Genomic DNA, 13,984 nt, shown 5'->3' on the forward strand with positions numbered 1-13,984 from the left:
TAATCTAGCCATTACTTAAGAATGTTATTTATATTTTTAAAAGGCCTACCTTATATTCTTCTAATTAAAAGAAAATACTTTTTGTATATAATTCATATATAAACTGATGACTATTTCTGTACTACAATCTAAACTTGCAAAGCATATTGGTTGTATCAGTGGATTATAAAAATAATTATTTAGGACCTGGAGAGATGGCTCAGCAGGTCAGAGCGCTGGCTATTCTTGCAGAGAAACAGGTTTGATTCCCAGCACCCACACAATGACTAACCACATCTGGAACTCCAGTTCCAGGGGCTCCAGTGCCCTCTTCTGGCCTCAGTGCACATTGCTTGCATGTAACACACAGACACCCATGCAGGCAAAACACCCACACACATAAAATAAAAATTAATCTTTAAAAATAATTATTAGGAATCACATAGTATTTGAAGTTGGTTTATTTAATATTTTTCTTATAAAGAAAACATTTATTGGGGTGGCTTGCTTACAGTGTTAGAGGTTCACTCCATTATCATCATGTTGGGGAGCATCAATGATAAACATGAATCATTTATGGGATACCATTATAAGAAAACAAATATAACATAGAGCTACAGACTCAATACTTAAATGATATAATTGATTGAAAGAGGAAATAAACTATGTGAAAGGTATAGACAGGGCTGAAGAAAAGGAAGGAGTATGCAGACAAGACATCTGTGCTGAAGTAGCTAAAGAAAACAGTTATTACTGGCAAATGCTAATACATAACCAAACTCTAAAGGAATAAATGGTTTGAATTGTGCAAGTTTTGTTATTTTTAAGTAACCATTTTACTTAATCCATAGGAAATTGACAAAGTGTTAGATTCTGAACTTTTGGTAAAATGTTCCAAGGCCCAGGTTAGATCAATAACCTGTCCTACGTATGTGCAATGTAATTTACATATTTTAGAAAAGTATCCAGGGCTATTCTCAAAGTTCCACATTTGATATTCTCTATAAATAATCTATAGCTAAAAAAACATACCATGCTCTAAAAGCAAAACAAGATAGAGCTTCATTCATTGGAAACTAAAGTACAGCTCTCCATTTCTTGTCAGGATCTGTGGTGTAAACTGTAGAAAGAAAACCAGAAAGTAAAAACAAAAGCTAAGTATATCCACTGGATTTTAAATTATTTTGTAATTAGAAAAAGTGCACATTCCTTAAATGAATTTTGTTGATGACTATAATGTGAGTTTCTTCTTCTATGTAAACATATGACTAAGGCTTTTACAATTGTTAATCTACCATAAGGAAATAATTACAGAACACTTGACTATCTCTGACGTCACTATTTTCACTAGCACATAGAACTGTGCCTGTATTCAAGTGTACCACACTTCCTGATCTTAGCGTCTGGAAGAGGCCATCCTCCTGATGCACAACTGTGAGTGTCTATGGCAGGATCTGACCCTACTCCTTGTGTTTATCTCTCTCTAATGAATGTGATATTTAAGGGAGAGCTCAGATAGCTGTTTTAACTCAAAAGAAACCCATGCACCTGCAAACATGTTTAAATGCTAGTAGTAAAGGCATTAAAATTCAGAAATACATACATATTTTTCCTTCTTTCTCTAGTTTTTTCAAATGAAGCAGGAGATTATGCTCTGCCATCTTATGTAAATTCTCTGGAACATTCTGAAAGGTAACAGGGACGAAAGGGAGTCTCATTTCTGAAGAAGACAGTTGTCTGGAATCTTTAAAACAACACACACACACACACCAGAAAAAGGAAAGTTTAACCGGAGTACACTTGAGCGTGAACAGGTCAGGATGAGGCTCAGCTGAGAGCTTTCCCACCACACACAAACCCAGGCCCCATTCCCGGAACACATAGACGGGGGAGTGGCGGACATGTATTCTCAGCACTCCGAGGGGGAGGCAGGACAGTCAGATGTTCAAGGTCATACTTGGCTACATTGTGAGTTTGAAGCCAGCCTGCCATATATGAGATCCTGCCTCAAAAAAACCAAAATCAAATAAAAAAATATAACACCAACCCAAACCATTTTTACCTTGCAAATGGTCTTTGCTATTTCTATAGATAAACTGGAACAAATGCCATAAAAACAATAGCCGTGTCTTATTTTGTTCACCCCTGAATTCCTAGTGTTTAGCATACTGACACACAGTAGAAACTCATTAATATTTATAAATGAAGGAATGAATAAATATAAAAATTATTCTTAGTTTTCAAATAGTTCTGAATCTGCTTTACGCTTTCTTAGGTATTATGATAATATCTTTGTACCTTATGACTCACAGTTTTCCTTTACTCTTGTTAAAATAATGATGTAATATTGACATGCCATTTGAATAAAGAGAAATTTTATTTTATTCTTTAAATAATGATTATAATTATAAAGTCAATTTTCTTGACTAAATTCACTCTCTCTGCCCTAGTTAGCTTTAACTGTTATCCTGACACAGCCCACAGACATCTGAAAGGAGAGCCTCGTTGAGGAACTGCCTAGATCAGACCGTCCATGGCATGTCTGTAGGGCGCTTGATTATCAGTTGACCTAGAAGGGTCCAGCCTACTGTGGGCAGTACCATCCCTAGACGGGTGGGGCCTGGTTATATGAAATAAGAAATTAGCTAAAGCGGTTCCTCCATGGTTCCCACCTTGAGTTCTTGCCCTGACTTGCCTGGAGGATGAACTGTGACCTGCAGGTATACATCAATAAATCCTCTCGAAAGTGGCTTTCGGTCAGAGTGATTTATCACAGCAATGGAACAAGACCAGAATACTCTGTTTCTCAGCTCCCTGGACATATTTTGCCTAGATTATCAAATTATCTCAGTCAAAATTCACTGGATTTGTCTGTCTCCCTCTCTGTACATGAAGTTAACTGGCTTGTTTCTCTTTTTTTGAAGACTGCTTTTTGTGCATTTATCCCACTTCTCTTAGCATTCACAGTCTTCTTGCATATTCTCCCCTAGACTACCTTAAACATTGATGTTTACAAAGAGTTGTTGAGAGAGTTCAACCTGGCCACTTACTGTCTGCAAGGCTGGCCTCAAATTCACGAAGTCTCCTGAGTTCTGGGATTAGAGGTGTGGGACACCATACTAGTTTCCCTTTTCATTTTCCCTCAGCTAACACACACAAACACTAAGCACTGGTGACTACCAAATCTGAATTTTCAACTCCTCTTCTCTTTAAGCACCAGAACCACATACTGACTGTCCACCAGTGTGATTTTCTAGATCTCAGCGTGTAAGTTACCCACCTACGATCTGAAAGCGACCATTCCCAGATGTCACTGGGTAACCTCTGACACTTTCAGCTGGCAGTGAAGTCTTCTTGTGATCTGATCACATCTCCTCTTCCCACCTCATTTTCTGGGCTCTTTTCCTGTCCACCCACAGCCGCAGTCTGTGCTCCTGTGACAGGTCTCCTTGGTGGGTTTCCCAACACATCGGTTTATCATTATCCCCAGTGTCTGGACCTGCCCTCACTGTCTAGAATGACTTCTTTTCTCGTCTACTCTGGCCTAGGAAATGCTTACTCCTTCTTTAGACAAAGCTCATTACTCTGCATCTTCACTAGGTAAAACGGATTTTAATTTTTGTATCTTAATATGTGGTGTATAGAACCTCAAGTTTTGTGTGAAAAAAATATAAGACTTGAGTATTCAAAATGCTCCAACATATGGAGCCTTTGAAGTATTAGAGTATTTTGGTTTAAGGATGCTCAACTTATATAAAACTTAGTGCAGTGTCTAACGTGTTTAGTGTGTTCAGTAGAGCCATACCTGTTGAAATAGGTCTGTCTTCAGTGATCTTTAGACCCTTCAAGGCAAGGGTCCATAGTTATGTATGTATTTCTGCACCTACTCTAGCGTGTGGCAAGTCAAATACATGCGGCATGACTAACTCACTTTAGGCTATCCCATGCCATTCTGAATGCATGAGGTTCTTCACACACTGGCATGGTGAGTATGCTTCTGTGTATACACAGAATATACTCCTGAATGAAGACTCAGTGTTTACTCAGGCATGAGCAATTACTTGATGATTCATCTGTGACACGGTCTGAGAGTTTTGCTGACTGTACTTAGATTAGGGTGGGGTTGGACCCTCAATGTACTAATGTATAGTTAGAGTGGCTACACGCTGGATTAGAGAGGTAATGAGCTCTTTCACACAGTTTCAATGCCCCTTTCCACTGGGTGTGTGCATGAGTGCGCGTGCACATGTGTACACACTGAAGCTAATGTTGACACTGGGTCTTTCCTCGATTGCTCTCTGCCTTAAAAAAAAGAAGGGGTCTGTCTCTCACTGAACCTGGAGCTGACTGATCAGCTAGATGCGCTGAGCAACAAGCTCCAGGAATCCTCCTGTCTCTGCCTCCCTAGCACCGGGACTACAGGAACACTTTAGCTGTTGGGGACTGAATTCAGTCTTTGTACTTGCACAGTAAGACTCCAGTGCCTGACCTATCTCTCAGTCCCACAAGAAAATACTTGTATTAATTTTTCCAATGACTTTTTCCTGATCGTGCTGGGAATCCTAACCCAGGGCTTGAATATGCTAGGCTAACACTCTACTCTTGAACTACATCCCCAGTCAAAGGTATTTTCATTTGTTCATCATTCTCTTTTGAAATGAGGCACACTGAATATGATTTAACAGTTTGGCATATGCCTATGGTATGTTTAAGGTCCTTTACTAATTGCTACTATCTCCAGGTTACCTTTATAAACTCAACACTATATACCCCAGGCTAGCCTTAAACTTGCAATCCTCCTGTCTCTGCTTCCTGAGTACTGAGACTACATATGTGTACCACTGTGTGAACCGTAACAGACTTTTAAAACGTAGGCAATCTGCCAAACCATGTACACGGAGTCACTAAGGTACTCTACCTGCATAGCAGATATTAACCTTGTTGAAACGCTGAGTAACATTACCTGATTACCACACAGTGCTCCAGGGATGTACCCAGAGGCCACATACTGGGGTGTGCTGTTCTTCCCTATAGAAAGTATTCTATTCATGGTTTTTGATGCATATTTTTCCATTGTTATGCTACAACTTCTCACGGCCATTATCCTAAGGTTTTTTTTGTTTTGTTTTGTTTTTGTTTACTTAGAAGATCACTCTGTGTCATTTACTGGAGGTGACCAGATAACCAAGATGGCTGCAACAGTATCTGTCATTACTAAAGCACCCAGAGCAGTTTCTCCTGTGAGTCAAGTAAGGAAGGTCTAACGAGGGCTCAGGATGGTCATTTTGTTCTCTATGGACATTTTTCTTTCTTAAACTACTGGCCTCAAGTCAAGACAGTTATCATTACTTACAGAATCAAAGGACTTGTGCTCACCTGGAATATATTAGGCTTACCATATAGCTTACTGAATAATACCCCAGCGAACAGTAGCCACGTACAGATAAGATGAAAGAAAATCACCTGGTAAATCATTTTCCTAAGTTCAGTCAGTGTAAATGATTTTTCAAAGTTTTCACGGATTAATGTAAGAATTTGTGCTTCTCGGCTATTTCTGTGAGAAATATATTCCAGAATTTTAGCTTCAGCATTATGGATTACTGGGCCATGACCTGCATTAAAAGAATTATACAAATTACTACAACCAAATAAAAAACATTAAGTACAAAGCTAATTCACTCTATTTAAGAATAATTCATATGCTGTACTGAAAAGCATATGAGTACATAAATAGCCATTGCTTGGAAAGCTACACCAGGCATGAGATTTAAAGACTGTGTACACAGGACCTTCCGAAGTGGGCCTCGTGAATGCCTCTCCAGCACCGGGACTACAGGAACACTAGCTGTTGGGGACTGAATTCAGTCTCCGTGCTTGCACAGTAAGACTCCAGTGCCTGACCTATCTCTCAGTCCCACAAGAAGATACTTGTATTAATTTTTCCAATGCCTTTTTCCTGATAGTGATTCCCATTCTGTGAGGGGAGGAGATCTCATGAGACTCTCCCACCTCTCCTAACAGCTGCCGGAGAGGAAGAGACATGTTCCTATTCAGTGCAGCCGCTGGTGACCCCCCAGTGTCCATCCTGCAGAATCCGTCACCCAAGCTCCTGTAAGCGACCCCCGTGACACTGGATTACCAAAGACAATGAAAACAGGGGGAGGGGTTTGGGAAGAGAAAGGGTCAGCGGGAATGGGAGGGGACGAGAAATGTAGTGGAGGGACATATAGTTAAAGAATATTTTTAAAGATGTATTCTGTTATTTGTGGGTATGCGTATGTCTGGGGGGGGTGCTGGTGGAGTCACTGCTCCCCTGGAGCTGGTGTTTCAAGCCCCCGTGAGCCACCCGACATGCGAACTGAACTTCTACCATCTGAAAGCACAGCAAGCATTCTTGACCACTGAGCCTCTCTTCAGCCCCTCAAATACATTATATAAACCTATGAAAAGGTCATAAGGAAACTGATTATTATGTAAAACTAATATATGTTAATAAAAAAGCACTACATTATAGATAGCTTGGGGAAAAATAAAGCTTTGATGGCAAGAAAAAAATTGTGCATAATACCAAAAACCTTTAGAGAATTATATCAAGTAAAACTATATAATATTATGTACCTTAAAATGTAAGATCTATTTTAGCAATAATATATGCACTAGAACAGTGACCACAATAATGGTAGGTAATATGCAGTGTTTACTGGGTGCTTAGTATTATTCCACATACTTGAAGTACGGGGCGCTTACAAGGGACCCCATGAGGTAGGTATTATTACTATCCACAGGGAAGGCACCTGCCTACAGCTATACAGGGAAGAAGGGGTGGCGTTGAGATTCCTACTCGGCAGTTTTTAACCACTATGGCACAGTCGTAACCACTGTAGCAAGCCCACTAACAAGACTGAAAAGGGTGAATACAAGGCAGTCGGAGGCCCACAAGAGAACTAAAATCTTACAGCAAATGCAGCCATCCAGAACTTGTGACCACCCAGATGCAGTTACACTGAAATTCGCCTGCCCTTTAAACATTGCTCTACGGTACAGAAGTCCACAAAAGGGATATTTTAAATCTTCAAGAACAAAACACCCAGATGCAGGCTAACCCAGTATCACATAAAGAGCACTGGACTTTAGTTTATAACCAGCTGTTTCCTTCTTAGCCTGTTTCTTCAGGGGTGCAGTGATACCAGCACCTACTTCACAGGGCTTTGTAAGCACATAGCTATAAAGGCCCCTGCGTGGTACCTGCAGGGAAGCAGTCTTTACTGTAAGGTAACTATGGCGACAGAGCATAATTTCCATAAAAACACGTCCCTGCTAATAAGATGTGAGGTTCACTGGCTCCACTAAGAACCTCTGCAGGCGGCCTCTCTCTGGCCGGGCTGCAGGCGGCCTCTCTCTGGCCGGGCTTGGGGTGCCTTGGGCAGCTGCGCCTTTGGCTTTCCTGCAGCTGTGGAGCCTGCTCCTCTTGTGCCGTGATGATATGCACGCCCAGCTACACGGTACACGATTTCCTAAGCGCCGAGAACTCAGGAGAGACTGCCAGTGTGGACAGATCCTCCCCTGGCTGTTTGTTAGGAGCAAGTCAGAAAACAAGCCAATCCCCCTTTTCCTTCTGGGGCTCTTGCTGGGTTCTTTTTAGCTTCTACGATGGAGGGAACATTCATATTGTAAGCAGTGCAGTGATATCTGACATATAACAGGTTTCTTCTTCTGGAGATTGGAAATGTACCATTTTACAGTTGCTATGGAAACCTGACATGTCAACACTGTGAGTTAAAGTACAGAGGGCAAGTCTTACCCAAAGTTCCACAGCTAAAATGTGGTTTTTGTGAGAAGTCAGTTAACAGGAGCAACAGTGATGGAGACGTTTCCCGTTCCCTTGCAGGCCTGCTTTGTTTCGGCAGTGGATTCCCGGAAGGAAGCCTTCCCTCTGCAAGGGGCTTGAGCGCCTGGCAGTGTTTGGAGGAGCTGATGCTAGCGGGCAGACTGCTGAGTTCCCTCGGATGTTCATGTCGGTCGAGGAACTCTGACATGTGTGCACACCCCGGCTTAGAAATCTGCCGTCTCTGGGTGCAAAACCTAGTGGACCTCTGGCGCCGGGGAGAGCCTACTTAGCCGCACAGGCCATAAAGGCTGGGGCAGTGGCTGCTGGACATAAGAAGGGAAGCTCTTATGGGAGGGAAGGCCCCGGCCAGCATCAAGGACTGAAGACGTTACGACATGGTTACATTCAAATGTCAGTAAGCAACCATGGCCACAACACTCCAGACCTCTGGGGCAGATGGACAGACCACGCCTATGGATGTGTATCTGAAGAGAAACTAAGTCGCTGATAAAAGACAGAGAATGTATTCAGTGACGTTACAGCAGAACATCCCCAAATGTATGGAAAGAAATGGACATTCAAGTTAAGAGGCATTTAGAATCCCCCAAAAACATGACCAGAAGCTGGGTGTCAGTGGCACATGCCTTTAATCCCAGCACCTGGGTGGAGGCAGAGCCAGGCGGATCTCTGTGAGTTCGAGGCCAGCCTGGTCTACAGAGCGAGATCCAGGATGGGCACCAAAACTACACAGAGAAACCCTGTCTCAAAAAACCAAAACAAAAAAACCCCCAGAGACTTGGAACAAGTAACCAAAATAACCAAAGCACCTTTATGTCTTGGAATAAGAAAAGTCAAAATAAATAGAAATAATAACAGTTCAGGGAAGAAAGTAATGAATATGAAATAGAGATGGAAAGAATATAAAGGACCAATACAAGAGATTTTTTTTTTAAAGAATAAGACTCTCAAACCCTTAGTGAAACTAACCAAAAGGGAAAAGAGTTAAACAAAATTGAACATAAAAAAGGAAAATAAATAAACAAACAGAAGATGTGAAAGACCTCTCTCTATAATGGCAACTATAAAGCACTGTAGAAATAACCTGAAGGAGACACAAATACATGCTCCTGGATTGGCAGAATTAATACTGTGAAAAGAGCCTTATTACCCAAAATGATAAACAGATTCAATGCAAATCCCTATCAAAATTCTGGTAAATCCTTCATACAACTAGAAAGAACAGTTATCAAATTTATTGACCAAAGACCTCAAATAGCCACAGCAAATCTGAGCAATGCTGATGGAATCATAATATCTGATTTTAAATTATACTAGAGCTACCATAGCAAAACCAGTATGATTCTGTCACCAAAAGTGATGCACAGACCGATGAAAGACCCCACAGTGAACCCCACAGCTGTGCTACCCGATAACTGGAGTAAAAACATCACTCACCTGGATATATAATGTCAGCTTTGATTTTTAGTAAGTCTTGTAGAGAGTTCATATAATCATAGAGGTCTTCAAATACTGTTGTTCCTTCTCCTAGGATACAATCCCCAGAAAATATGGCATTTTCTTCTTCCAGGAGTAAAGACATGTGGTCATCAGTGTGGCCAGGAGTGTATATAACTCTAGTCAAAAAGTTATGAGTCATAAAATAACACGTATGAATTCATAGGCTTGGAGAAAATGTTGAGGAGTAAATAATTCTATTATCTTTAGACAAGACATCAACATGCTACCAAGGAGTCAACAATCTCATCATCTCCTTTTTCCCCGGGTGCTCATGGGAAACTGACTACAGACAAATATCCCCTATTACTAGATCACTTTTCTTATTCAGAAGTACAAATTTAATAACACATTTTCTTCTTTTATAAAAAGATGATTACAAAAAATTTCAAATACATAAAAATATAAAAAGATAAAAATTAAGATTATTGAGAAATAAAACTTTTAGTAAGAAGATAGCTTTTCAATTTCCTATGCTAATTAAAAAACAAAAGTGGTTTTTGAAGTTTTCATTTACTTATTGTTTTTATACATTATTAAATACTTTAGGTAAATACCTAAGTGCGCTACATAATATGTGGCACAATGCTATATGTTTCAAAAATAAAAATTTACTCTAATAGTATTTATATAAACATTTAAGAGAAACATTTTTTAAATGTATTTGTTTCCGCTTATTTTTTAAGTAAATGTAGAGGCTGGAGAGACGGCTTAGCAGTTCTGAGCACTGTTGCTCTCACAGGGGATGCAAGTTTGCTTCCCAGCACCCACACGGTGGCTCACAACCATCTGTAACTCTCATTCTAGGGGGTCTAACAACCCCTCCGGACCTCTGTAGCACCAAACATGTATGCAGTGCACATACATGCAAGATGGCAAAACACTCAAACAGATTAAAAAACCTAATTAAATAAAGATGAGGTACCTATTAATGTGGAAAGTGTGTGTAAACCATAAAAACATTTAGAACAGTGTGATACAGAAACAAGGATAAACAGGCCTTTGAATGAGATGAAGACCCATAAACAATCCTAAATGTGGGTATGCAGAACCTGTTGTGTGCTTTTCTTTGGTAGTGCAGCCACTGGTTTGGTTGCCCAAACTCTAAATAATCCCTCATCTATGCTCCTGCAAGTAATCCTTATCAAATTCATTGGTAGAAATGCACGTACACACATGTACACACACACACACACACACACACACACACACACACACACACACACACACAGAATGATGTGGGAGTAGAAGGGGGACTAACTGGGAGGAAGAAGAGGATCAGCAGGGTGGGAAGGGAGTGAGAGAGGACAGGATAATAAAGGGTAATAATACAAAATGCATTATATTCAGGAATGAAAATGTGACGATGAAACCCATTATTGTCTATAATCGATATTTGCTAACAAAAACCCTTTAAACTTCAAAACTGATTATGATACCTTTAAGTCATGATAAATAGTGCAAGGGCTTTTATTTATATTCACATTAAGGTTTATATCTATACCAACAGTAAACAAAAAGACTAACTAGTTTGCTCTGCAAAGCACCTCTTGATTTCTCAGCCACATTTAGACCTCGGGATGGTGGTTTCCCGTTTTACTTGTGTATCTTGAATTCCACTTGTTCTGTAAGTGTCACACAGTCTTACTTGTTTACCATTCAGTCTCCTGACAGGCAGGACTCCCTCTTTTTTCCACGGTCTGTTTCCAGCACTCAGCTCTTAGTGGCATCTCATTTTAATCCATAGCTTTCCACGTCTCAGACACTGACTTCAGGAGCTTGTGAGTATTGTGCATTTAATCCTTATACTACTTTGAGGTGGGCTCTAGCAACCTTTGCGTTTTAGATGAGTGAATCACAGAAGATAGTAATAAATGCCTGAAGAATATAGTTCAAACTTAATTTTATTTAGCTTCAGAAACTAATTCAATTGCCTTTGTGTCTGATTTAGACATTGATTTTTATGGTCTTGAAATATTTTAAATAAAACTCTCAATAATGAACTATTTGGCGACAGGGCAAATATAACTGCGTATTTCTCTTTAATGCTTAGGGACTCAATGTGGGGTTTTGGCTGAAGACAGTGGAGTGTACAGCGGCATCTGGTCTCCTTACCCCACGGGGATGGGAAGAGTGGGTGGGAGAGCACAGCTCCAGGACTGGAGATGCTAAAGTGAGAGGTGAAGGACAAGGAATCAACAGTCGAAGCAAAGCTGAGGCCTAAACAGACAGAGGAAGATGAGAACAGCCCGGATCAGCCCGAAGAATTCCCTGAAAGCTAAGGATTTGGGGTGTCAGGAATCTGGAAGAAGAGGGGACAGTAGGGGGAAGGTGGTTAAAATAAAAAAGATTGAAAATCTGCTTAACAAATATTCAGGCTGTGGCTGTAGCTCAGGGTAGAACATGTGGGGCCCTGGGTTCGATCCTTAACACTAAAAATCCCAAGCAAACCTCAAACAAAACAGAAACTTTCCAAATGTTCAAGTTCCATTCTTACTTTGAGCTGCTCGGCAAGTGCTCTAAGCCTGTAACAAAGGACTCGATCTTGCAAAAGTGTAAACCAGGCATGGATGGAAGTGGAGATAATACGCTAAGAAAATGAAGATAACTCCAACACAGGTAGATTCCTTTTTACATCAGTTTACATAATGCTGTCAGTGAGGTCTTTACCCTTCCTGAAGACCTCAAGAAAGCCTTTTCTAAGTCATTTTACTACCTTGGGAACAGACTACATTAAATTACTAGATTAAGGCACCATGAGGTTCATGCCTACAGCTCTCCCTTCTCCCAGTTCTCAGGGCTCAGTTTTCAGCAGAAGAAAAGCAGGAACTAGGAGAGGCTAATTAAGATAATTAGCATACGCGGCATGCAGTGGGTAAGAAAAAGCAAAGGAGTCCAAAAGCAACAAACTACAAAGAACCACCTTTTACAACTGATGATAAAAAAAACCCAAAAACTGACGGTAAAGCCCTCAGCAAGGTAAAAAGAGAACCTCAAGCTAACCAGAAGAGCTTAGTGTGAAGGGGCACCAAGGGCGGAGAGTGATAAATGGAGACACACAGCTCCCTGGTGCCGGAGGAAGGAGATGAGGGAAACCAGGACAGGGTGGAGCAGATGCGCAGTGCGGTTCTGAGGAAAGTCCTGGAGGGCTGGGAAACCAACAAGAAAACAGGAGAGAGAATGGACCAGAAGCAACTGCAAGAACAATTTCTAGAACAAAAGTCCTATTTGGAGCTGGACAAAGATTTCTTCCTATGGCTAACTTTGGTCAGGTTCCCGGGAATTTTTCCTTTTTCTTTTCGAAAGCGTATTTATTTTATGTAGATGAGTGTTGTGCTTTCGTATCCATATGTGCACCATGTGTGTCTCGTGCCTACAGTGTTCAGAAAGTGTAGGATCCCCTGAACTTGAGTTCCAGGTGGCTGAGCCATCATGAGGGGCTGGGAACCTAACCTGGGTCCCCTGCAAGAGCAGCAGGTGCTCTGAACCTCTGAGCCACCTCTCCAGCCCCCTAGGAGCTTTTCCCAATGACAGGCCTTACAGAGTCTACTCTGCTGTAACACGGCACTTCCAGCATCCTGAGTGGGCCAAGCAGAGGGCATCAGAGACACAGGAAAAGCAGGGCGGTTTCTCTGACCTCCAAATGCCTTCTCTGCTTTGACTAAGTTTTCAAACCTGTAAGGACTTCTTGACTTGGCTCTGAGGCCCCAGCCTCATACTCAGACACAGAGGAACTCTTCTGAAGAAGAGTCTCAGCCAACAGGCCTTGCAGTGCCCTAAGCCTAGGCCACCTCTTGTCCAGTCTCACTTCTCTAGGACTGCTGACTCCATCGAAGAACATAAAAATAGGCTGTGTTCCTTGTTAATTTGGGTCTTTATTTCCGAACACTCCAGTGTCTCATAAAGACATAGCTTTAATTTTTCCCCTGTCATTCTGCCCGTCGACACTATTTTCCAACCTTGACAAGGCCCTAAGAAGACAGAGGACACGCTGCTCTCCTGTGCTGACCTGACACTGAGTTTCCCTCTCTGTCCTGGAGGCGGCTGATCTGAGTAGTCAGATCGGGAAGTGCTCTGCTGTCAATACCAGAAGCACCTTATGACTGGTTACTTCTTAGATAGTTCCCATGCTCTCATCCTTAACTCGCTCCCCATTTGCCCTTGCAGAGCTGGGGTGCAGCTCAGTCCCGCTATTCCACAGTGAGACCCCACGGTAATGTCCCTGCACCTATTTCCATGGACCCCTTTCAATTCAAGTCTGTCTACATTAACAAAGGTAGTTTTCTCCTTATCAGGACCTAGAACTACAAACTCACAAAAGCACTTAACTGTGAAATCTCAGGAAAAGAGGGCTAAGAAGGAATAATCCCCCACAATACACAGAACAACAGATAATGAGAAATCTCAGGATTCAGAAGGGCCTGTATTTATCAAAATGGAGAAGAAAATGAAATCTTGCCCACAAAATGAAACAATTTCAACTTAGAATCTAATCTGTATCCATAAACAAACTCACTCATTCACACTCATTCACTCACACACTCACTCACATATTTACTCCCTCACTCACTTCCTCCCTCCCTCACACTCACTCACACACTCCCTCACACTCACACACTCCCTCACACACACACACACTCCTTCACACACACACTCCCTCCC

At 41.4% G+C, this 13,984-nt stretch overlaps 1 protein-coding gene across 1 annotated transcript in view; it reads right to left on the bottom strand.

The window, feature by feature from the left end:
* Window positions 1-796: 796 nt before the first annotated feature.
* The window catches only part of Lactb2 (lactamase beta 2), a 28,560-nt gene continuing 15,372 nt past the window's right edge, over window positions 797-13,984 (bottom strand). The window contains exons 4-7 of the mRNA XM_028864596.2: window positions 9,263-9,441; window positions 5,443-5,591; window positions 1,583-1,664; window positions 797-1,099 (exon numbers count right to left, since the gene is read on the bottom strand). Of these exons, the coding sequence (XP_028720429.1) occupies window positions 1,056-1,099; window positions 1,583-1,664; window positions 5,443-5,591; window positions 9,263-9,441 (454 nt within the window). The 3' untranslated portion in view covers window positions 797-1,055. The remainder of the gene's footprint in view (window positions 1,100-1,582; window positions 1,665-5,442; window positions 5,592-9,262; window positions 9,442-13,984) is intronic.

The sequence above is a fragment of the Peromyscus leucopus genome, chromosome 5, assembly GCF_004664715.2.
Source record: "Peromyscus leucopus breed LL Stock chromosome 5, UCI_PerLeu_2.1, whole genome shotgun sequence".
Classification (NCBI taxonomy): Eukaryota; Metazoa; Chordata; class Mammalia; order Rodentia; family Cricetidae; genus Peromyscus; species Peromyscus leucopus.